The 23947-nt window shown below is 35.1% G+C and overlaps 1 protein-coding gene across 1 annotated transcript in view; it reads right to left on the minus strand.

The window, feature by feature from the left end:
* Positions 1–658: 658 nt before the first annotated feature.
* LOC136037552 (nitric oxide-associated protein 1-like) overlaps positions 659–23947 on the minus strand; it is a 34392-nt gene continuing 11103 nt past the window's right edge. Inside the window, exons 4-7 of the mRNA XM_065720275.1 lie at positions 14003–14346; positions 12650–12792; positions 8647–8852; positions 659–841 (exon numbers count right to left, since the gene is read on the minus strand). Coding sequence (XP_065576347.1) covers positions 663–841; positions 8647–8852; positions 12650–12792; positions 14003–14346 — 872 coding nt within the window. The 3' untranslated portion in view covers positions 659–662. The remainder of the gene's footprint in view (positions 842–8646; positions 8853–12649; positions 12793–14002; positions 14347–23947) is intronic.

Consider the following 23947-nt stretch of genomic DNA (forward strand, 5'->3'; position numbering starts at 1 on the left):
GTGATTTGGTAAGTTTGGTGCTTCTGGACGTGCTAAGACGATGAAAATTAATAGGCGTGTCAGGGATCTCCACAAATTGACTTGATAAAGTCGTTTTCCCAGATCTGACCATCTGGGGGGCTAAAGGGAGAGGAAAAATTAGGTATCGAGTGGGTGATCGGATCTTAATGAATTTTGATATTTAGAAGGACATCGTGACTCAGAGCTCTTATTTTAAATCCTGACCGGCATTAAGCCTCTGATTTCCTTTTAAATCAATCTATTGATTATTAGGATTTTGTTAGAGCTCATACCATATGAGCTCTTGGCTCTTAGCTCTTCTTGCCTCGTCACAAGTGCCATATGAGCTCTTAGCTCTTGTTTTTATCCTAGCAACAGTAGCCTAGAATAACCAAGTAACTGAAGATTGGTTGTAGCTCCTTCCAAATACAAAAGTTGGTTAATTTGATGGATGAAAAACTGCATTAGAAATAAAAAAGAAAATTTATAAAAGCTAACAACAACTCAAATTCCTACAGCGTGAATAAACATCAGAAAGCGCTTTTTTCAAGAAAATATTAATGAAAATTATCTAGGACAGAAAGAAGGGACAGTTGCACAGTCCTTTTATTTTGTGTTTTCAGGTACAGCGTTGCCAAATTTCTTCCACTCCTTAGACTAATTCAGTGACTGAAAACCACTTTATGATCTCTATAAGCAGAACTAGCTCTAATTTTTTTACCACGCAGATTAACTGCTTTTGGTAATAGTGATGGCTTCCTCATGTAAATTCCTTGGGCATTAGGAGTCCCAACTCGAATCTTCGCTTCTTTTCTTGCACCAAGCGTCACGGCTATCCATCCTAAAAGTATATTAACAGCTTACTATTTCTATCTATAAAGTGACTAGATACATTATGAATAGAAGCGACAGTAAAATAACCACTTCAGGATTTGTTTCGTCAATTATGATACAAGACAAGCTTGAAAACACGAAATGGTACATTTTCAGGCCAATCTTACCTTTTTAGGGGGAGAAGTATACTAAGCATACCAGTCAGAACATAAGACTGATACCAATTATTTTCCAAAGATTGCTTTTATAGGTTATATATAGGAACAGGTGTTTTCAGATATCATGCCTTCTCACGCACTTGAAAACACGAAATAGGTGCTATTGTAGGCCAATACTTTTCTATTTCTTCTTGAAAGGGGTGAGGGTCTAAACTAATCTTCGGAAGAGTCAAGTTCCTATAGAGAGCATACTAGCTAAAATGAAAAGACAAGAGAAATTTACTTCCTAAAAATGGTCCATAGGAGCCCTAAGCAATTTTAGGAACAATAATACGCCATTCTCAGGCATCAGATGTAATAATACATCCATAGGCTAAAAGTCACAGACTTGATCGTGCTGGTGTCCTTGCAGGATGTAAATACATTAAATGAATTACGTAAATTAACCAGATCATTGTGATTAATTAATTTATCTTTAATCGACTAACTGAACAACTACCTAAAAGTTCATAGGAGCCCATCTTTCACCATAGAGAAGAACAGAGCCGATAGTCACATCAAAACTATAGATTGATATACTCTGAGATATATGGAGCATCCTCCAGCGGTATAAATCCTTCCGACAATAGATAAAGACTTCAACCTGTGACCACATGTATTTTTAGCACCAGTTTCAAACACCAGCACTATTGATTTTAACAAAACAAAAAATCGCGAAGAAGATAGAATACGAGGACAATAACAGCCAGTGAGAAACAGAAGAAAAAATTATGCACATATCTCGGTTGAGACCTTTGCTCAACCGTCCTCAGTGCAGAATAATAAAAAATGCAGATAAAAAAACAAACCTCAAGATATACACTGAAACTTAAATATGGAACATATTAATTCCGATCCCTTTGGTATCCGTCCACAAAATTATTTTCCCAATCAAATAGTCTCTAATAATACCCTACCTGGCAAGCGATTAGCCTTTGAAAATGCTTTACGTAAAATAAGATTGTGAAATATCGTTCAATGTTGTATTTTTAATTCAATTATCCTTTCATCATTACTTGGAAAGAGTCCTTATTCTAGTTTCAGAGTATATTTTGAAGTTTTTTTTTTATCTGCATTTTTTAGTATTCTGCACTGAGGATGGTTGAGCGGAGGTCACAACCGAAGTATTTGCATAATTTTCTCTCCTGTTTCTCACTGGCTGTTATTGTCCTCGTATTCTATCTTCTTCGCGATTTTTTTGTTTTTTAACGATTAACCAATGAGGTCTCAGTAATTATTCATTGATTCTAACAAGTGAAAACATGTATTTTTAGTGCCAGTTTCCAGCATCAGCACCATTGACTTCAACACGTGACCACATAGATCTTTAGCACCAGTTTGCCATAAAACTATTTTGCTATCGCTTTTTGTGTCACTGATTTTTCCATCCAAATCCAATCCAAATGGAGTTTTTTTATCCAATCAAATATGATTTATTTTCATTTTTGATCTGACACATCTGTCTGATTCTGCACCAATAGGTAGATAAGACAGTTTTGACTTAAGGGGGCCATTTAAGTTTCTTTAGAAATTGGACTATTTAATGGCATTTTCCAATTTTATTTAGTCCTACTCGTAATTCTTTTTAACGATTTTCCTAACTCTGGGTAAAGTGCCATTGTTTTTTTTTATTTTTTTTGTCATCAGACAAAGTGTCATCGTCTTTTCTTTCATTGGACAAAGTGTCACTGTTTTTTCTGTCGTTAAAAAAAAGTGTTAAACCTTTTTCTGGCATCAGACAAAGTGCCATTGCTTTTTTCCTTTATTGGACGAAGTATCATTGTTTTTTCCGTCACTGCAGAAAGTTCATCTTTTTTTTTGTGATATCAGACAATGCGGCATTATTATTTTGTCATCACAAAAAGTGTCATTGTTATTTCTGGTCATCTGACAAAGAACAACTGTTTAGTCTTTTTGTCATTAAAAAAGTGTCATGATTCGGCAATCGAGTCAACCATCTTTATCCAAAGCTGTCGTTTAAAAACATCGACCAAGACATAAAAAATTCATGCGCTGGACCAAAATTAGTCGCAATTGTCTTTGCATCGGGACGTTGGACCTCAAGCCCGCATGTATAATTAGTCAAAATTGTCTTTACGTTGGGACGTTGGACCTCAAGCCCGCATGTGTAATAAGTCGCAATTGTCTTTTAGTTGGGACTTTGGACCTCAAGCCAGCATACGTAATTTGTTGCAGTTGTCTTTACGTTGGGACGTTGGACATCAAGCCCTTTTAGTATCTAAGAAAATGAATTCAAGGTTTTGTCATAATTTGAATGTTGGCACAGCAGTTCCACTAAACTTTAATAGTTTGGATTTAATTAAGCATAAGCTTATTACTGCAACCTAACAGCTCTTAATGAACAATAGTAACATTTCAACAAAAATTTACTTCATCACTGTAAAGTAGTATATACATAACTATAATGGTACATGACTATAATATGGTTCATAATGGTACATTTTATGCCCAGGTCGGCGGAAATAGTGGTAAATGGTATCCTAGCCTAGGTAAATAAAACAATCTAGTTATAACCAATACAATATTTGGTCATAAACTATGTTTAGAAAATAAAGGGGAGGTGGAGATTTTTCCTATGAAAATACAGCAAAGAATGTTTTTCAATGAAAATACTTAACAAATATTTAAAAATCTAAGGAGGGGGGGGGGGGGGTTCCAAGTGTAAACCCCCACGCACCCAAATAGCACCACTGATGTGCAATTATAAATGTAGTTACGATATGGTCACAATGTAGTTATCAATGTAGTTATACAATGTAGTTACATTCTGGTAAGATCCTAATCTTATTGATTAAGTTACTGTAAATTAAAGACTAGCAGGATCAATAAAAGATACTAGGGTATATATGAGTGTTGTTATTGATGTTAAAATTAAAAATCCCTATACAGTAGCGTTTAAGGTTAATTCAAAGCTGAAATTTAGGAAGGGTAACTACCTTCCAAAAAGTTATGACGTTGGTAGACTCCAGGATGAAAATATGAGGGAAAATCCCCAGGAACAGTTGAATACTAAACCTGATGTTTAAAATTTTAAAATGTAGAAGATGGATTGAATAATTTTAGGAAAATAGTTAATGGGGTCGCTTAGGATGCCTAAGGAATAAAAGTTAGAAACATGACTAGGGATATTAGAGGTAATGCTTTATGTTTACTAGAAAAAAAGAGGAGTCTGAACAAGAGCTATTTGAGTGATGGATTTACATGAAAACAAGAGCAATGTAAAGAAAGTAGAGAAACCAATAAAATATGAGCTAAGGAGGTGTGAAATGGAAGCCATGGATGAATTTGACGAGGATCTGGAAGATGCAGCTAGACGGCATAATAGTAAAATATTTTACTGGCACGTTAATAAACTGAAAGGGAATGGTAAATTTGGACTTATACCAGTTAAAGGCGTGAACGGGGCCACAATTAGCGATAAGGAAAGAGTTAAAGAGAGATAGGCAGAACATTGAGTGTAACGGTCTGTCGCATTTGAGAGTGAAAAAGTTTGTGACATATTGGATGTGAAGGAAGGTTTATTCGGTGAAGAAAAATTAGTGATAGTGCTAAAATGATTAGAAACAATTAGGCCCTTGTGCAGATAGCGTGGTAAATGAGTTTCTTAAACTCATTTAAGAAAAAACTGTTCTTAAACTCAACTGGTGGTTGTGAGGTTAGAGATAAGTTATTGAAGATTATGAATTTTATTTTTGAAAAAGGGGAAGTACTTATCGATTTTAGGAAAACGAATTAAATCTCTTGTAAGAAAAGTTATAAAACTAACTGTGGTAGTTCGAGGGATTAGCTTGGCTACAGGAAGTAGCAAATTACTTAGTATGATGATACTTTTTAGACCTGGAGTTGCTTTAGATAATATTTAAGAGAAAGTTTTTAGAGGAAGCGTCTACAAAATTTTAACTCTTAGGTTAATAATTGAGAAGTGGCTGAGTCATCAAAAGCTTTTAGTTCTCAGTTTGATAGATTATGAGCAAACGTTTGATTCAGCTGATAGAGAAGCTTTCGTGATCATTGTAGGATATACCAGGTAAGAACATTGAAGAGCTTAGTGTTATGTATGAGAATAACATTGCTGCGGTTAAGGTAAGAAATGAGGTTAGTAGCTGGTCTCATATTAAATTAGGAGTTAATCAGGGTTGCGTTCTATTCCCAATTATATGGATCATTTTGATGGTCTTTGTTCTTAGATGCAGAGCAAATGCAATGGAAAAAACTGAATCTAATAGGTAATTAAACTCTCTAAGAATTAGATTATGCTAATGACTTAAGCATTCTAGATGGAAATGTTAGCAATATGAATGAACCTTTAGAGGCTTTGCGCGTTCAGGGTGCAAAAACAGGTATTTGAAGATTAATGTCAAGAAGGCTGAGTCACTAGGACTAGGAATAAGTGAAGGTGAAGAGGTGATTTTGGATAATTACAAGATTGGTCAAGTGGTCAGCTTCTCTTCCCTAGGTAGTATTATTGGTAAAGACGGTGGATACAGTGAAGATCTTACAAGTAGAAAAGCCATGGCCCCGAGTGTTTTTTCACGGTTGAAAATTTTTTGGAAGAATATAAAGATAAGTGCGAGGCTTTAGAATACTAGATGCAACAGAGATGGCAGAGGTCAAGTGTGGTTCCGAATCGTGGCGGCTCTAAAAAAGGGAGGAGGGTTGCTAGATGTTTACAGAGAAATTACCTACGGAATGTTTAGGATATCCGACTGACTGACCGTACCTCAAATAATAAGCAATCCAAAAAATGTAGTTCCATCCTACTTTCTAGGGCTTTAATGAGAGAAAGGATGAGATGGCTAAGACCCACCCAAAATAGTCCTCGTGGGCTAACCGTCTAGGGGCAAACAAAAAGCAGTTCATCCTTAGTTGGGGTGGGAGGATCATGTAAGGAAAGGCACAAGAGAAACGAGAACTTCCTGGGATGGTGCAAAGAAGGAGGCTTTGAATAGATTGGGATGGAGGAGGAAAGCGCATAGCTGTGTTGGCCTCAAGGGGTTTAGTGCTGCAGTGAGTTGTTAGCAGTAGTAGTAGTAATAACATGCCACAGTGTAATGTGAATAATGTCGCTGTTATCCCTAAAAGTCAAATCTGATATTTTCAAACTTTTGAAACAATTAAAAACCTCTGCTGAGCTGGTCTTAAGGGGAAGATCAGCAGGGTACGTTCAGTCACAGTTTGGGCCTCTTGATCTATATTATTCTGCTGATTATTCCTTTACAGGCATCTTTGCAACAGTTTTAGGCAAATATCCCAGAGATGCAAAATTGTCAGATACGACCTTTAGGGTAATGGGGACGATATGTTTTCCGAAATACCAAATAGTAAAGCAGACATAACATAATATAATATAAATATTTTCCACAAAATTATAATAATATTTTGGTATACTTCTGTATTACATGAGTATATTTTCCAAAACGAAAAACACATAACTTCGTCTGATGACTATTAAGATAATCCAGACAACCCGTCTGGATAGTCCGATCTATTTCCTATTTAACCATGTTTCCAAAAATCTATATCTTTTACACGGAAATCCATTGTTATTAAAAATCAGTTAGCTATTTATGTCTCACAATAAAGAGAGACGATGAGAGGGAGACAGAGGAGGGTGAAAAAGAGAGAAGGATTTCAAAATGTCAAACTTCCCATAATTAACCAGCTCCTGCAGATCTTCTTGAATTTTTTTCATATTCAAAATACAGTTCCGGACTTCAATTAGTCTGTCAGAAGATAAGTTTTCACTTTAAAACTATAAGTTTTAAAGTAAAACTGAAATCAAACAGTTCGTGGTAACGAACTGTAAGGAGCGACCCGGCTCAATAGTAACCAAAACTCTAAAAAATTGAACTTTGATATCAATAGCTACATCAAAAGAATCGCATTTTAATGCTGATTTTAAATATATAAGTTTCATTAAGTTTAGTCTCACTCATAAAAAGTTACGAGCCTGAGAAAATTTGCCTTATTTAGGAAAATAGGGGGAAACACCCCCTAAAAGTCGTATGATCTTAACGAAAATGACACCATCAGATTCAGCGTATCAGAGAACCCTACTGTAGAAGTTTCAAGCTCCTATCTACAAAAATGTGGAATTTTGTATTTTTTGCCAGAAGACAAATCACGGGTGCGTGTTTATTTGTTTTTGTTTTTTTTTTTCCTGGGGTCATCGTATTGACCAAGTGGTCCTAGAATGTCGCAAGAGGGCTCATTCTAACGGAAATGGAAAGTTCTAATGCCCTTTTTAAGTGACTAAAAAAATTGGAGGGCATCTAGGCCCCCTCCCACGCTCATTTTTCCCCCAAGTCAACGGATCAACATTTTGAGATAGCCATTTTGTTCAGCATAGTCGAAAACCATAATAACTATGTCTTTGGGGATGACTTACTCCCCCACAATCCCTCGGGGAGGGGCTGCAAGTTACAAACTTTCACCAGTGTTCACATATAGTAATGGTTATTGAGAAGTGTACAGACGTTTTCAGGGGGATTTTATTTTGTTTGGGGGTGGGGCTGAGGGGGGTCTTTCCTTGGAGGAATCTGTCATGGGGGAAGAAAAATTCAATGACAAGGGCGCAGGATTCTCTAGCATTACTATAAGAAAACAATGAAAAATAAACATGAGAACGTTTTTTCAAATGAAAGGAAGAAGTAGTATTGAAACTTAAAACGAACAGAGATTATTACGCATATGAGGGGTTCTAAAAATACTTTAGCATAAAGAGCAAGGTATTTAGGAGGAGATAAATACCTTGCTCTTTATGCTAAAGTATTTTTAGTAATTTCAACTATTTATTCTACGGCCTTTCTGATTCAGGGGTCATTCTTAAAGAATTGGGACAAAACTTACGATTTAGTGTAAAGAGCGAGGTATTAACGAGGGTACAAACCCCCTCGTATACATAATAAAAACATAAGGTTATGAAAGTTTGTTACGTAAGTTAATTCTTAAGTTACGTATATTTTTTACTAATAAAAACGTTCATTAAAAATTAAAAGTTCTAGTTGCCTTTTTAAGTGACCAAAAAATTGGAGGGCAACTAAGCCTCCTTCTCCACCCCTTATTTCTCAAAATCGTTTGATCAAAACTAAGAGAAAGCCATTTAGCCAAAAAAAAGAATTAATATACAAATTTTATTTTAATAATTTATGTGCGGAGAGCCAAAACCAAACATGCATTAATTCAAAAACGTTCAGAAATTTAAATAAAAAAAACTAAGTTTTATAGCTGAAAGTAAGGAGCGACATTAAAACTTAAAACGAACAGAAATTACTCCGTATATGAAATGAGTTGTCCCCTCCACAATCCCTCACTCTTTACGCTAAAGTTTGACTCTTTGCCACAATTCTACTTTTTAAAACAAATAAAAGCTTTAGCGTAAAGAGCGAGGGATTGTGGAGGGGACAACTCATTTCATATACGGAGTAATTTCTGTTCGTTTTAAGTTTTAATGTCGCTCCTTACTTTCAGCTAGAAAACTTAGTTTTTTTTTTATTTAAATTAAAAAGTAAAAATGAACTGAAAAAGTAAATTTAAAAAGTAAAACACAATATAAAAAATGAAAAATAAAAAAAAGTAAAAATTAAAACTATACCAGCACTCGAGAGGGTAATGTCAGCATAGCTCTCGTCCCACCACATGCCTTTCATTTCAAACTCTTTAAATTGTATATTCTTTCTTTCTTGTCCGCCAGTCGGCACAGCTATCAAAGGTGTATTTTCACATTCCTCAAAAAAGTTTTCCACTTCTTCTGTAGGCAACACAGTAATAGGAAGACAATTGGAAGAAAATACTGTTAAGCTAAAAAAACCAATATAAAAATAAGAATGATAATAAAACTAAGATATAAAAATAAGAATGTTAAGCAAAACCAATTAAGTGAATTACTTAATTCCCACTACTGTTGCAAATAATTCATTGTAACCCTAAGCCACCTGAGACCACCAAAGCTGTCAACGTTCCTCCTCCAACCCAATCTATTCAATACTTCACTTTCTATCCCCGCCATGAAGTTCTAATTCCCTTTAAATTCTTCTTTTGACCAATTCCAACCTTATTCGGGGCACATCTACTTTCCGTTGACCTCAGATGAATGGTTCTAAGTATTCAGCGTATATTAAGTAAGTACTTATTTAGTAAATACAACACAAGCAAGTACAAAAGCAAGGTAAAATTAAATGCGATAAGGTTTCTGCTCCCTGTGCAAATTTTTTTATGTTATTTTTCTGCAGTCCTACGGTTCGGTGGCGTAGCTAGAGGGGGAAAAAGGGGGACGGGTCATCCCTGGGGTACAGCCTCTAAGGGGGCACCAAACTGAAGTTCTTTTTTTACTTATAGTGTGGTAGTGATGGATAAGGGAGCAAGGGACCGATATTATCCTCAAATACTAAAAACCAATTTTGCTATTATCCAGTTACTGAAGCAAAATTCAAATCTGTCCTCAACATAGCTTAACTACCGCGAAGGTGAAAAACTACCAGTTGAATAAATGCCAGTACATACTTTACGTAAACACCAAAATACATATATGCTCAACTGAAAATATGCTAGTTGAACTACACGTGTACACACGTAAAATACAGTCATTTTGTATGCGGTAACACAGGAGAATAGAAACTCTTTTAAATTAGAAAGATTACAGCAAAAAAAACTTTGTAGATAATAATTCACTAGTTTACAACAAAAAAACAACGAAACGAAGAGAGCAATTCACTAGTTTTTGATTTGGTCGTCTTTTTTTGGAAAAATCATAAAAAGATGGGAAACAGAACTGAGCATATGTCTTTTAAATCTCGATTTTCAAAAAATCCCTCCATGATGTTTTCATTGAAAGCAAAACAAGACAACTGTATTATTTGCCAGCCATAAAAAATAACATAGCGACAAATGTATAAAAAACTGTAGTTGCAATAGGCAAGGGTTAAAAAAAACTCGAATAGCCAAAAAGGAGAGAAACATTCAACCTCAAATAATGCCTGTGTTGCAAAATTAATAATGTTCAAAAAAATCTTATTATGCTAAATCTTTATTTGACATCACCCATAAAAATGCGACAGAAAAAACTCTGTTTTTTAGATTGAGACTATGCTAACTAACTGAGTGTATTATAGTTATGGAAATCATCATTAGGATAATTAACATAATCATTAAGGTAAGGTAGTTAATTCATTCACCAGTATTGTAATTAAGAAGCCTTGATTCAAGGTAAGAAGTTACTTGGTCACACAGAAAGAGGACCATAGGTATATTGACCTTGATTCAATTATGTTCTATTGGTACCATAGAATTAAAGTTAGATATCTACCGAAACTCAGTCTCAATCAGAAGTGGATCCATAAATCGAGGTCGAGGGGGCTAAACCCCACGTCGGTGAGAAAAGAGAAGAGTTATTAAAATTCTGTTTGACGAATACATGGACAATAGAACTCAAGCCTACAAGTATTTTGAGCAAGAAACAAGGGGAAAGGTCAACAGGAACTTGACTATCTGACTTATTTGACAATACTATGATACTCAATATCCAGTTTGGTAGATAGGTAGAAAAGCCAACCAAAGACATAACTTTTTCCACAGAATTCCCCCCCTCCCATAAAATTTTGGATGCTCCCTCTCAGTTCAATGGAAGCTCCAAACAAATATGATAACTCATTTGGACAAATCTTCTCCGACTACATATATGCTTTTTAACATAATCCGAATGGAGAAGATTTTCGCTAACTCAGAAATTTGTTATGTTCCATGAATGAAAGCTTGAAGAACGACCTATGGCCTAAATTAACGTTGGGGAAGTTTCTAAAGAAATTGATCAGACCTGTACGCAGGAGAAAATTGAATATAGAAGAATGCTAGCAATTTTCTAGCCCCAAATATGAGCTACAGATCCTGAGATTTTAATCAGCTTAACAAAACAATTCACTTTACGTGGTATGTAAAAATAATATTCTATTTCTGTCTACATTCATCACTATTTTTTTTTTCTTTCTTAATAAATAAAATAGGAATAACAGTATCCATGCTTCTTCTGGATAACTTCAGGTATAATTTTCATGTGTTTATCTATCTATCTACTCAATATAACTTTATCTATCATAATAAAGATTAACATTATAAATAGAATTGATACGCAAAAACTTTGAGAGATAAAAAACCAACCTGACTATATTTTCAAGTTAAACTTTAAAAATATTCACTGAAAACACTAAAGTTATACTAAGCCTAATAAAAAAGTGCTTCTTATTTGATAATAAAAAATAAAAAAAATTTGCATAATTTAATCATTTTAATTCCAATTTAATGATTTTTAATTAAGTAATGCAAATCTAATCAAGTGAGTTTTATTTATTGCTTTACTACATATAACAGTGCTTGAGTGAAGCAAAAAAAAAACCGGCTTCAAGAACTTTTAAATAATTTGGTTACGGCCAACTATCTTGCTCTACGGAGAGAAAAGTAAATGCATTGCAATTAGCAACTCTCTTGTTCATCCAATGTGACGACTATGATGTTGAACAGATTTTCCAGTTCAGATACCTGGGAATAATCATTCAGAACTCTTGCGCGATGGTGAAAGAATTTTTTACCAAAAAGGGACAAGCAAATGATACCTTCAACAATCCTCATAAAGTAAGTGTATCCCGGAAATTTTCTCTGTATCCAACGTTAGGCCTTTTTAACAGCAACGTTATGCCAATACTACTTTATGCCACTGAATCATGCCAACTGAATCAAGAACAACAGAGATGACTCATAGCTTTCAAAAACACATGCCTTTGTAGAATATTGAACATCCACTGGTTACAGACAGCAAACCGGCCCATCCTTGAAATGGTGCGACATCCTTTAGTGACCGACACCATCAGAGTCAGACAATACAGATAACTGGGACATGTTCTGCGCCTAGATGACCATAGACTGCCAAAAGTGGGTTTACATTAGCAACAACCAAGCACTCTCAAGTTTTAATGCTATCATTATATGTTTGGGCATTAAGGTATCTGACCTGAACTACGTCGATGACATCGTTGCTCTTGCTACCAATCCAGCAACTGGCCAAGTAATACTAAATAAAATAGCATATTTCTCTCAGCTACTTGGCATGACCATTAACACGGTCAAAACTAAAATTATGGACCTAAATATACAGTCGGATTATCAGCTTGTTCATTACGGAGAGGAATTGGAAACAGTCGATAGTTTCAATTATCTTGGCTCGCTAATAGACTATCGTAGAGGCTAGGATATTGATGTACAGAACAAAATCAACATAGTCCAAAGAAACCTGTCTTAATTCCACCGCCATTTTGGAACCGCCGTGAAATCAGTATTTAGACAAAAATTTATGTCTATAAAAACGGCTATTAGGTCTGTTCTTTCCTATATAGTTGAAACTTGGCAACTGAGTCAAATTCATTTGCATGGTATGAAAGTCTTTGACCACCGCTGTTTACAAGAAATCCTGAGGATTCGATACTCCAACAAAATCTCAAATGCTGATGTGCGTCAGGGCTGCTATAGCATCGAGCACACAGCCGCGATTTTCAAACAAAGAAGACTGTTTGGCTTGGGCATGTCCTGAGAAGATCCAATAACAGCATCACCAAGCAAGTGTGTCTAGCTGCTCCTTTGCCAGATTGGCGCAGACGTCCTGGCGGTCAACTGTCAAAAACAACCTCGACACATTGGCGGATTTCGAAACTTTGGCAAAAAGTGGGAGAGCTGCTGGCTCCAGTGTTCCGAAGACCTGGCAAAAGATGGCGACATATAGCGTTCATCGTAAGGAGTCTTCTAGATTCTGGATGAGGCGTCCAAGTTTGGTCCCGCAGCAAGTAGGCTACAAGTAAAAATAAGTACCTGGGTGCCTCAGGAAGCATAGACAGTCCTAAGGTAAGGTCTATTTATCTGATCGCAATAAAATCACTAAGCAAAAAAATTTGGGCGATTAAAAACGATAATTATCTCGTTTCAATTTTAATTTAATCAAATCGATTCTACTAATTTATCAAAAAGATGACACAAAACTTGGGGTGACAATAAATTATAATGATCGCATTTACGAGTTAGGCTTTAATAGCGGTACTAAAATCACCATGAAGTTTTATTCAGCCAAATAAAAAGTATTTGTCCTCTAATAAGAAAACACACTACACAGTTATAAAATTTCCTTTAAATAACTTTAATTGAATTATTGAATTTTAATAATTCACTTTATTTTGATTACAGTAAATTTAAATTTACCTAATTTTTGATTGATCTATTTATCTATCACTAAAATAACAGAAAAGTACGTTAAATCTGTCATTGAATCTATTAGTAAAATTAAACAAAAACATAAGGGTGACAAAAATTACTATGAAGTTTTATTCAGCTAAATAAAGCTTTTTTCTTCTGTTAAAAACAGCTATAATTACTAGTGTTCAGCATAATTATTCAACCTATAATTATATTACTACAATTATTCCCATTAATAACGTATACTTGTTTGACATCAACAAGAAACAAAGCCGCTCCCAGCCTTATTGAGAAATTCTCTAACGATATCAGTAAAATCGATATCAATCTTTTATCTATAGACAATGCTCACAAAAACTTAAGGGTGAAAAATTAAAATAACAGAATTTTAAATTAAGATTTTGAAAGTTCCAGTAAAATTACCATGAAGTTTTTTTTGGCCAAATAAAGTTTTTTTTACCTATTAAGAAAAAATTGTATAATCTTATTGTTTTGGAAAATAGTCCATTTGTCCAAGATCAGCAAGAAGCAGAGTTGTTCCTGGCCTTTTTTCGAAACACTATCGATATCGATATTTTATATATTCACAAATTTATTGCACAAAAAATTGGGGTGATGAGAATTTATAAGAATTACATTTTAATGAGTTTTAAGAAGTTGCACTAAAATTACCACTTTATGGAGCTAAATAAAAAGTTTTTATATATAAAGAAAAAACTTACATAAATGTAATTATTCTCATCAATAAAGTCAATTTGTCCAAGATCAGCAAGAAGCAGAGTCATTCTTGGCCTAATTAAGAAACTCCTTGGACGTATATATTCTCGGGGTACCACAAGCTCCAATTCTTTCATAGTGAGCAGTGACAAAAGTTGATCGTTGTTTACTGTGCCAGGCGAGTCAAGACAGAATTTAGGCCGATTTTCACGTGGGTCGTTTGGGTCATATATTGGGCGAGGATCTCCAGTCGATGGAATTGTATTCGAGCTTACAGAAAATGGGTCATTTTCACCTTCTTTCATCTTCTTCAGCTCTTGTTTTGACAAAAAAGTCCTTCCAATTTTTCCTAAAATTTTAAATATTTAGAAATGATTTTTATTTCTAGAGATCCATTGTTCACACTGATATTGTAAAAAGTAAAAAAATGAAAAGTGGCCATGCCACGTCCGTTCTACGTCAAGCCCATTAATGTAATCTGTTGTTGTGTAGCATTAATATAAGCACTATTAATAGGGGTATCATTAAACAAAGGGAGTAGCATTAATATAAAAGGAGCAATATTAACATAAATGAAGCAATATTATTACAAAAGAAGTAGGATTGATATGAAACAAATAATGTTAACATAAAAGGCGGAGAAAAACGGATGAATCAAGACTGACTGATTAATGTATAATGATATCCAGATATCTTGAATAATAAATATCCAGAATTCTGGATATTGTTGGAATGATAATATTGCTTTTAAACTTAGAACTACTATAATTACTATTAATTCTGCTGCAGGGGTGCCGTTAGGAGGGGAGGGGGCTGCACTCCTCCATTAATGCGGAGAATAAATTATTATATATCCCATGCCCCTTGACTGTCCAGATTTAGACCCTCCTTGCCCCCCCCCAAATGCTGGAGATTCGTCCCTGTTCTTCTGACTTGTTGCAGTACCAACCCACTTGAGATTGGCATAGTCACACGCCCTCCTTTAAACCACCCTGTACAGAGCTCTACTCCCCCAAAGAGGTCCCTACTCCCTTTAAATCTTTCCTTATGATATCTTCAAATCCAATCCTATCGGATGACGTTCTGCTTTTAGTTTGGTTCCAACCAAATGATACGTTGTGCGGGTATATATGGTATCTTCTCTTATAAGATTACCAAGTAAATAGCTTACAAACCTACACAAGAGTATTCAATGGTTTTGTCTGGACTTGATACTGTATTTGCATTACCCATCATAACAGATTTCGTTTATAAATCACAAGTTTAGCTTATAAGATAATAGAAAAAACAACAGCTTTTTTCGAAATCTTTTGTTAGTTCCGGTTGTGCATAAACAGTGCAAAAGTTTTGGAACCAACCCAAATTTTCGTCTGCATAAATGTGCGTTGCCTTAATGCAGAATAATTATAGTTAACACATCTTGCATGCAGCTAAGCTTTTCTTCACCTAAGTAAGTGTTTTCCACTTTTTCTACAAAATTATCAATTTTTGGTAAAAGCATTTCTATTAATTTGGAAAGTTTCCTCATGCAGTGTTTTTAATTCAAGATTCTAGTCATTTTTCTTAAATGAAACGGAATCTGTAATTATTTCTCATAGCAAATGTTAAGATGAAACCTATCGTAAGATGTAGATGGCCCTGTATTTCGTGAAATTTGTCTACTCCCCACTAAAATTTCTTTAGCAGTCTTTAACAAATTTTGTAGAGGGCCTTTTTCTGGATTATTACTTGACTTTCAAAACTGAATGGATGGCTACTGATAAAATGATAAATATGTTGCTGAAAAAGGTGCTTGTATGATAAACCTCCTACTGTCTAGGTTGTTAATTCATTGACACATTATAGAACCGTTTTTTTTTTTTTTTTTTAACTTAGCATTAGACAAGACAAAGAGGAGTGACAGAATAGATGGAAAATATACAATTTGGTCTGTATATTTTCATATTAGGGGAGGGGAGGTAAAGTATTTGGACAGTGTGAAGTAAAAAATAAATAATATGCAGAATAATTGTACCCAGCACTTTAGGCATAAAGACCCGCTATATTCTACCCCCCCCCCCTTTATGTGCAAATATATAGACAGAATTTGGTTCTAAAGTATCATATTTTTATCTTACTTTGGTATATTTCAATAAGGTTGAGCGTCAGGAAAACATATAAGAAAAATATTAGATAGGGGGTATATCATACAAGTACCATGTTTCTTTTTCAAAAACTACCCAGCAAGGCCTAAACCCAAGGTATGATCAGAACTCTACTGGAGCAAGTTTTTCTTTAGTTTGCTCTACTTACCTTCATTCTAAAAAAGATATACTTAAACAGAAATGACGAGCATACAAATAAAATGGGGGTTCTTTAAAAAATAGGGTTGGAAATAAATTTTGAAAGGCAAATCCACAAAATTATGGAAATATTTTGAACTGTACATAAGGTGTATACCAAAATTATCGAAGACCCAGATGTGGAGAAGCAACATTTGTTGATGTAGCTCAAAATCCAGATCTTTTTTCTAACATAGTCTAGTTCCCTAATTCGTGTTTTATTTAATACTTAATAACTTAAAAATAACCTGTTTTATTTTTCAATCATTTCTCAACTGTTCAATTCAGTGATATTAGAGTCTAAGATAAAAATAAACCAACTTTTTCCATGAACGGTAAAGAGGAAAAAAAAAATATTTTGCTTCTGGACTGCAGCAAAGAACTCTTTTTTTAAACAGTATGTTAATGGACTGTTTTCCATTTCATGGACACACTCTGCTTCTTTTATAAGTTGTTTATTATTTTGTATGATTGATTAAGTAAATGATTTCCCAGCAATAACAACAACAAAACCTCACTTAAAATAGTTAAATCAGCCTTAGGTTACAATAACTGAAGTTTTTTATGAAAAGTAAAGATCAAACTTGAAAAGATTTCGGTCTGAACTGCATCTCATTCTTGTCTCTTCTTTTATAAAGTATGGTAATTAAGTATTTTCCATTCCATGGACAAGCTCTAATTTTTGGATAGCTAGTTATTATTGTGTATGAAAAGTTCTTGAACTCCCTCCTCCGTGGCTCAAATTAAGTTAATTCCGTCCTGAAAACCGTGACGTTCCAAGACTTCCCTTTTCGCCATTTAAAAATCGTGAAGTTTTATAACCAGTATTACATTTCCGTCAGTGTCACCACGTTAGACCATGAAAATGAATAGACAAAACTAAATAGCTAAATTTGACATCACTTTTAGTCGGTAAAAATTCAAACAATATCAATCGGTTGTTTACAAATTCATAAAACTGGAAAAAAATTATAGAGCTAGAATTATTCTACTGCTGATGATGACCGACTGTGTCATCAAAATATCTAGAACCTTTGTATATATTTTTGTTTCAATGTCTAATAAAAAGACCAGTCCCTACTTAAAACTCTTATTTGTTTCGGCATAAAAAAAGGGAGCGTGGTTTTGGAAAAAAATAATAATACGGGCATCCCCAGTTAAACATTACAAACAATGAGATTCCATTTTCATTGTCTTTCGTGCTTTACCTAGAGGATTTCAGACCAATAACAAGCACAAAAACTTCCTTTTATACAATTAAATCAGCCTCTAAGTTAAATAGAAAAAAAAAGTTTTTTATGAAAAGTAAAAATCAAATAGGTTTAATTTCTGGAAATCTGCAAGGATCTATCTCAGCTATGTTAATTGGGCGTTTCCCATCCTATAGACAAGCTCAGCTTTTCATCCGTTGATTATTTAATATTTTTCGCGCTTAAATTAAACAAAGGGTCTCACAGTAACAACAAATTATATAATTGGGGATAACTTTCAGAAATAGCATCGGGGAATTTTACCACATACAGAAACTTGGACTTTTGATTCTAATATGCTAAATTATAGCATACATTTAAGGCAGGAATGTATCCAAAGTAAATATAAAAAGGACAGTAATCTGCGAAGTTAGTATGCTAAAAATTATCCAAAGAAGGCAAATATTGGACATATATTTAAATCTGGTGTTAACTTATTTCTGCTCTAAATTGAGGGGTTTTGCGATTTTTCTTTAGATTTGGTCTTCTAAGGAGATGGAGTTAAATTCCTGATTTAGCTCTTCTGTTTAAAAGTATTTCGCCAAACTGTCATGTTTTTCGACGGCGGGAGAGAGGCCCGGATCTACTTGTTGCTATTGGCATCCACATTTTTAGAAACATTCTTTAGTTTAAGGGCTGCAAAATCTGCTGTTGTTCTTCCTCTTAAATTATCAGATTAGCTCTAAATTTTTCAATCTTTCGGGGTTGTTTTTAGACTATTCTCAGAGAAAAAATCCCTCCCGTCTTTATCACCTTGTTTGTACAGAGTTCAATAGCTCTAAAAAAAATAATTCAGTATGAAGCCCTTTAAAATTTTATTGTGACTTTTGATTCTAATCTGTGTAACTACGCTAAAATTATCCAAAGAGGGCAAATATTGGACATTTATTTGAATCTGGTGTTAACTTATTTCTACCCTAGATTTAGGGGTTTTGTGATTTTTCTTCAAATTTGGTCTTCTAAGGGGATGGGGGTTAAATTCCTGATCTAGCTCTTCTGGTTCAAAGCTTTTCGCCAAAGTGTCATGTTTTTCCAAGGTGGGAGAGAGGTCTAGATCTACTTCTTGCTATTGAGATCCACATTTTTAGAAACATTGTTTAGTGTAAGGGTTGCAAAATCTGTTGTTCTTCTTCCTCTTAAATTATTAGTTTCGCTTTAAATCTTTTAATCTTTCGGGGTTGTTTTTAGGCTATTCTCAGAAAAAAAATCTGTCACATCTTTATCTTCTTGTTTGTACAGAGTTCAACAGCCCACTCAAAACAAATAATCCAGTATGGAGCCCTTTAAAATGTCATTGTGACTTTTTATTCTAATCTTTGTAACTACGCTAAAATTATCCAACGAGGGCAAATATTGGACATCAATTAAAATCTGGTGTTAACTTATTTCTGCCCTAGATTTAGAAGTCTTGCGATTTTTCTTTAAATTTGGTCTTCTAAGGGAATGGGGGTTAAATTCCTCATCTAGCTCTTCTGATTCAAAGCTTTTCGCCAAAGGGTCATGTTTTTTCAAGGTGGGAGAGAGGTCCAGATATACTTCTTGCTATCGGCATCCGCATTTTTAGAAACATTGTTCAGTTAAAGGGCTGCAACATCTGTTGTTCTTCTTCAATTATCAGTTTCGCTCGGAATTTTTCAATCTTTCGGGGTTGTTTTTAGATTATTCTCAGAGAAAAAATTACTTTTGATTATAATCTGCAATATTATTTTACACAAACGTATTTGAGGCAAGGGAGTATCCAAAGTAAATATAGGAATGACATTAATTTGTAAGGTAAGCAGGCTAAAAATTCAATGGCTACTATGTATGTTATTTTCCTTTCTTTTAACTATAGATTTAATGATCAACTCTTTCATTTTTTTAGGGGGGGGGGGCATTTTAGACTATTTTCAGAGATAAAATACCTCCCTTCTGTTTCACCCTTTGCGTGCTGAGTCCAACAGTCCATTTAAAGTATCCAATAGTAAGTCCAGTTACAACAAACTCAAACACAAACGATACACTTGTAGAATATGTGTGACGAAACACGAGCATGGAAAAAAAATAGCTATCAACCGGACGAAGAACAGATTTTGAGTTATCTCATTATCAGTAATATCTACTATCAGTAATATCTGCATGGGTCAGCATCAGCGTCTATCAGTATCAGTAATATCTACCATCAGTAATATCAGTAACTAGCTGTTGGGGTGGCGCTTCGCGCCACCCCAACACCTATTAGGTGGGGGCGCTTCGAGCCTCCCCCCAAGCCCCCCCGCACGCGTAAGTCGTTACGCGCCATATTAGTTACGCGCCATTGTAGTTGTGTCCCTGTGTACCACCTATAAATATAGATAGATTTATATATGTGTTTCGAACTACGTAAAACTTGCGAATATACAACATTCTTGGCTTTCCCATTGTCTGTGCATATACAAAGCCTTATGTACTTATAATGACGTCATATGCAAACGCTCTTTTTACAAACAAACAAACATGCATACACACAACTCGTTTTTATATAGATAGATAGATAGATAGATAGATATAATACAAATTAACTGCGTAAAACTTGCGAATATACAACATTCTTCGCTGCCCATTTGTCGCTGCATATAAATAGATTGTCAGGTTTACCGACCCTCGAACATGCAACGTACAATTATCCATGGGGAAAAAAATCAGTATTAAGATCTATACCACATTTTTCTAATGATTGACCTTGAGCTTTGTTGATGGTTATTGCAAATGCTAATCGAATTGGGAATTGCAATCTTTTAAATTGAAAAGGCAGATCCGTTTTAATCATGGGAATGCGAGGAATAAGAACAGCATCACCCTCAAAAGGCCCTGTCAAGATTGTGGCCTCTATTACGTTTTCCATTGTTTTTTTTTACGGCAAGTCGCGTGCCATTGCAAAGCTTTGGTGAGTTGATATTTCTTAACAGTATTATTGGTACGCCTATTTTTAGTTGTAGCACGTGTGGTGGAAACCCTGAAAGATCCACGGAATTTAAAAATACAGATGGATAATTAACCGCTTCATTTGGTTCCAAAACTGTGTCGACTGACTTGTAAAGGACTGCCTGGTCTCGAATCTTGGTCAAAACAATATTGTTGATTTCCTGGACGTCTATATTTTTGGGTGCGAGAATCACTCTTTCACTTAGTCATTTATTATTTTTATAATTGTTTAGAATATTCGGAAAAACTTTTTCAATCAATTCATTTTTGGACGTCACTAAATTACAGAATTCAGCAGGTAGTTGCATACGTCCTGAAATTGAGTCTACTGGGAGCTTTCCGTTTCCAATTGCCAGCAATTGATGTGAAAATGTTTGACCAGAGTCATCGTTTTGCAATCGGACACGCATATTTGTAGTTAATTTTAATGTTTTTACGTGTGCCCATAAATCAGAATTTTTCAGGCAAGCATTAATTTCGTCTCTAGGGGTTGATCTAGGTATTATAGGTAATGTTTGCCTGAAATCTCCCGCAAGCAATATTAATGTGCTGCCAAAAGGTTTTGAATTCCCTCGCAAATCTTTCATACATTGATCCAGAGCCTCGAGCGATTTTTTGTGTGCCATTGTACACTCGTCCCAAATAGTAAGTTTGCATTGCTGCAATACTTTGCCCATCCCAGATGATTTGGAAATATCGCACGTGGGAGTTTCTGTAGAATGCAAATTCAGAGGCAATTTCAAAGCGGAATGAGCAGTTCTTCCACCAGGCAGCAACATTGCGGCTATTCCGGACGACGCAATTGCCAACGCTATATCATTTTTTGATCGAATTGATGCCAGAATCAGTTTTATCACAAACGTTTTACCAGTACCTCCTGGCGCATCCAAAAAGTAAATTTCTCCAACGTTGTTATCGACACAATGCATTATCGTATCCTAAATGTCTTTTTGTTCCGACGTTAACTTGGCAATGTTATTTTGTACATGCGAAAATAGATCATTCGTACTGTAACTTTGTTCACGATCCAATTCTACACATGTCGAAACAGCAGTGGTACGATTAGGTGAAGGCATTCCCAAATCCTGCAGAGGTTTGTTAGCCATATATACGCACAAATCTTCTATAATAATTAAAGTGTAGTTATAAATTTCTGATGTAAAATCAAAAGTCACATCTGACGTCTCTAACCGTTTTTGATGGAGTATATCTTTGGACATTTTTGATTTATATTTTTCCCATAACTCTGTAGGAGCTGATGGAGAGCAAGTTGTTAGTATGATGCCAAACAATGCACGAATTTGACTTGGAGTTGACGCTTCATACGCGTCATTGATGCAGTTATCCCAGTGTTGGTCATTATCCAATAAATTCAGAGCTTGGCATGCACTACGGTAAGTGTCATGTATAGTACCGTTTACAGTTCTCAAATACTCAAAGGACGTCGGACCGGCTACATTCACCAAAAGCAGGCGTAGAAAGAAGCATTCATGTTGATTGGGGTGAACGGTGTAGAGTCTTCCTATCGTGGTATCTTTGAAGATGGTAGGTTGGCCGTCGACTGACTTACCCTGTTTTCGACGTTCAAATACTTTATTTTTAGTATTCCACGTGTAATACGAAGGCACTTCACTATACAGCAGTTTTTTTTGCAAAAGAATCATTTTTGCATAGCGAAAAGAAAGCAGTTAACTTTGTATCCGGTGGATTCAGGGCTCTTTGTTTCACGTTGGATTCCGATAAATAAACACGTTGACCATTCTGTAAATGTACTGCTAAGTGAACAACAGCTGGACTACGTTCATGTATCGGAAATGAAAGAATTCACCAAACAGCTTCATTACTGCTTATGTATCTTCCAGCCTGATATTGTATGATTTCGTCGATATCTTTGATTTTGGACTGCAAGCCAAAAACTGCCATGTCACTGACTTTGTTGACGTATTTACATTTGTATTTGGTTGCCTTTACGGAGTTACAGTATTCAACGTTTATGTGTGCATTAAATGTTTTTGATAATAATGGGGAATATGGAACAACCCACTGGTTATCTACTTCGATGGTGGTACCGTTACGCTTCTTTATTATTGCTGTTTTACCGCCATCTTCAGTAGATCTTCTTCTATATTGTGGGTAACCATCATTGCCAGTAATTGTGTTGGATACTAAAAGTCGAGGATATTGCTTTGTGCACCTTCCTTTGGCCATGCATGGTGAATTTTCGTTCAGTGCACCGCAAGGTCCATGTATCATATTTTTTACAACAATATCATATAACCCTTATCGACATTTTCATCAGGTATTTCAGCGGAAATCACATCATCAATTTCGTTAGAAGTAATTTTATAATGTAGCCAGATTAGTATATGTGCGTGTGGCAAACCTCGTTTTTGCCATTCCACTGAGTACATCCAGCATCGCACTGACCCAAACACTTCAAGTTTTACTATGTAGTTTATCAGTGATTTCAACTTTTGCCGGAAGACATGGGCCGTAATGTCATGTCTATGAACCGCCGATTGTCCTTGAAGTAAAAGCTGCTGTATCTCGTCCCAAGATTGATTACATGTAAATGTAATAAATAAATCTGGACGACCATAGAAACGAACATACGCAATAGCATCTTTAGCATATTCATGCATATGACGGGGACTGCCAGCATATGATGAAGGTAAAATCGTTAATCTTCCAACGTTTGTGGTATTACCGGCATTTACAACCGCATCTCGAAAATGAATGTATTGTTCAGAGCGGAGCTTGGTCTGATTCAGACGGATAAATAGCAAACGTTCTGATTCAATTTTTGCATACATATCAACGACGTAATGGTGAAACAATTGCCGGCATTTTAAAATATAATTGTCTTCATCCTGCCGAATCATTAGTCTATAGGAATAATAATGCATTGCACTGCATTTCTTATTCATTTCTTTGTTAGTGGCTGGATTCATCAATTTAATATTAAAGTGATAGCCGTCGGCTCCATCCCAAAAAATGATAGGATATTGTAGGGCATCGTAGCATCGATGAGTTTCAGCAATTCTTACCAACTGAGCGTTTCTCTTATGAAGAATAATATCTCGAGGTAAAAACTAATCACCGACCATAACGATTGCCACTTCATCGATAGTTGGAGCATTGTATCTACGCACATTTTGGCCAGGAGGCGTTTTGTCAGCGGAAATAACAATTTTATGCGTATCAGTAGGCATCAAATCGATGGCTGTTTTGAACAGACGCACTAAATTATTATTTTCGTGGAAAAGATATTGCAATTGAGAAACGATTGTCCTTTCAACATTGGGAGAAATTTCGCAACGTGCATTCAATTCAGAATTTCTATCACTGATGAATTTTTACAATTGTAAAAATTTATGATTCTCGCCTGATAATGGTAGAAGGGACCCTACTCTATGATAAATTTGCCCTTTTACTT

The sequence above is a fragment of the Artemia franciscana genome, chromosome 17, assembly GCF_032884065.1.
Source record: "Artemia franciscana chromosome 17, ASM3288406v1, whole genome shotgun sequence".
Lineage (NCBI taxonomy): Eukaryota > Metazoa > Arthropoda > Branchiopoda > Anostraca > Artemiidae > Artemia > Artemia franciscana.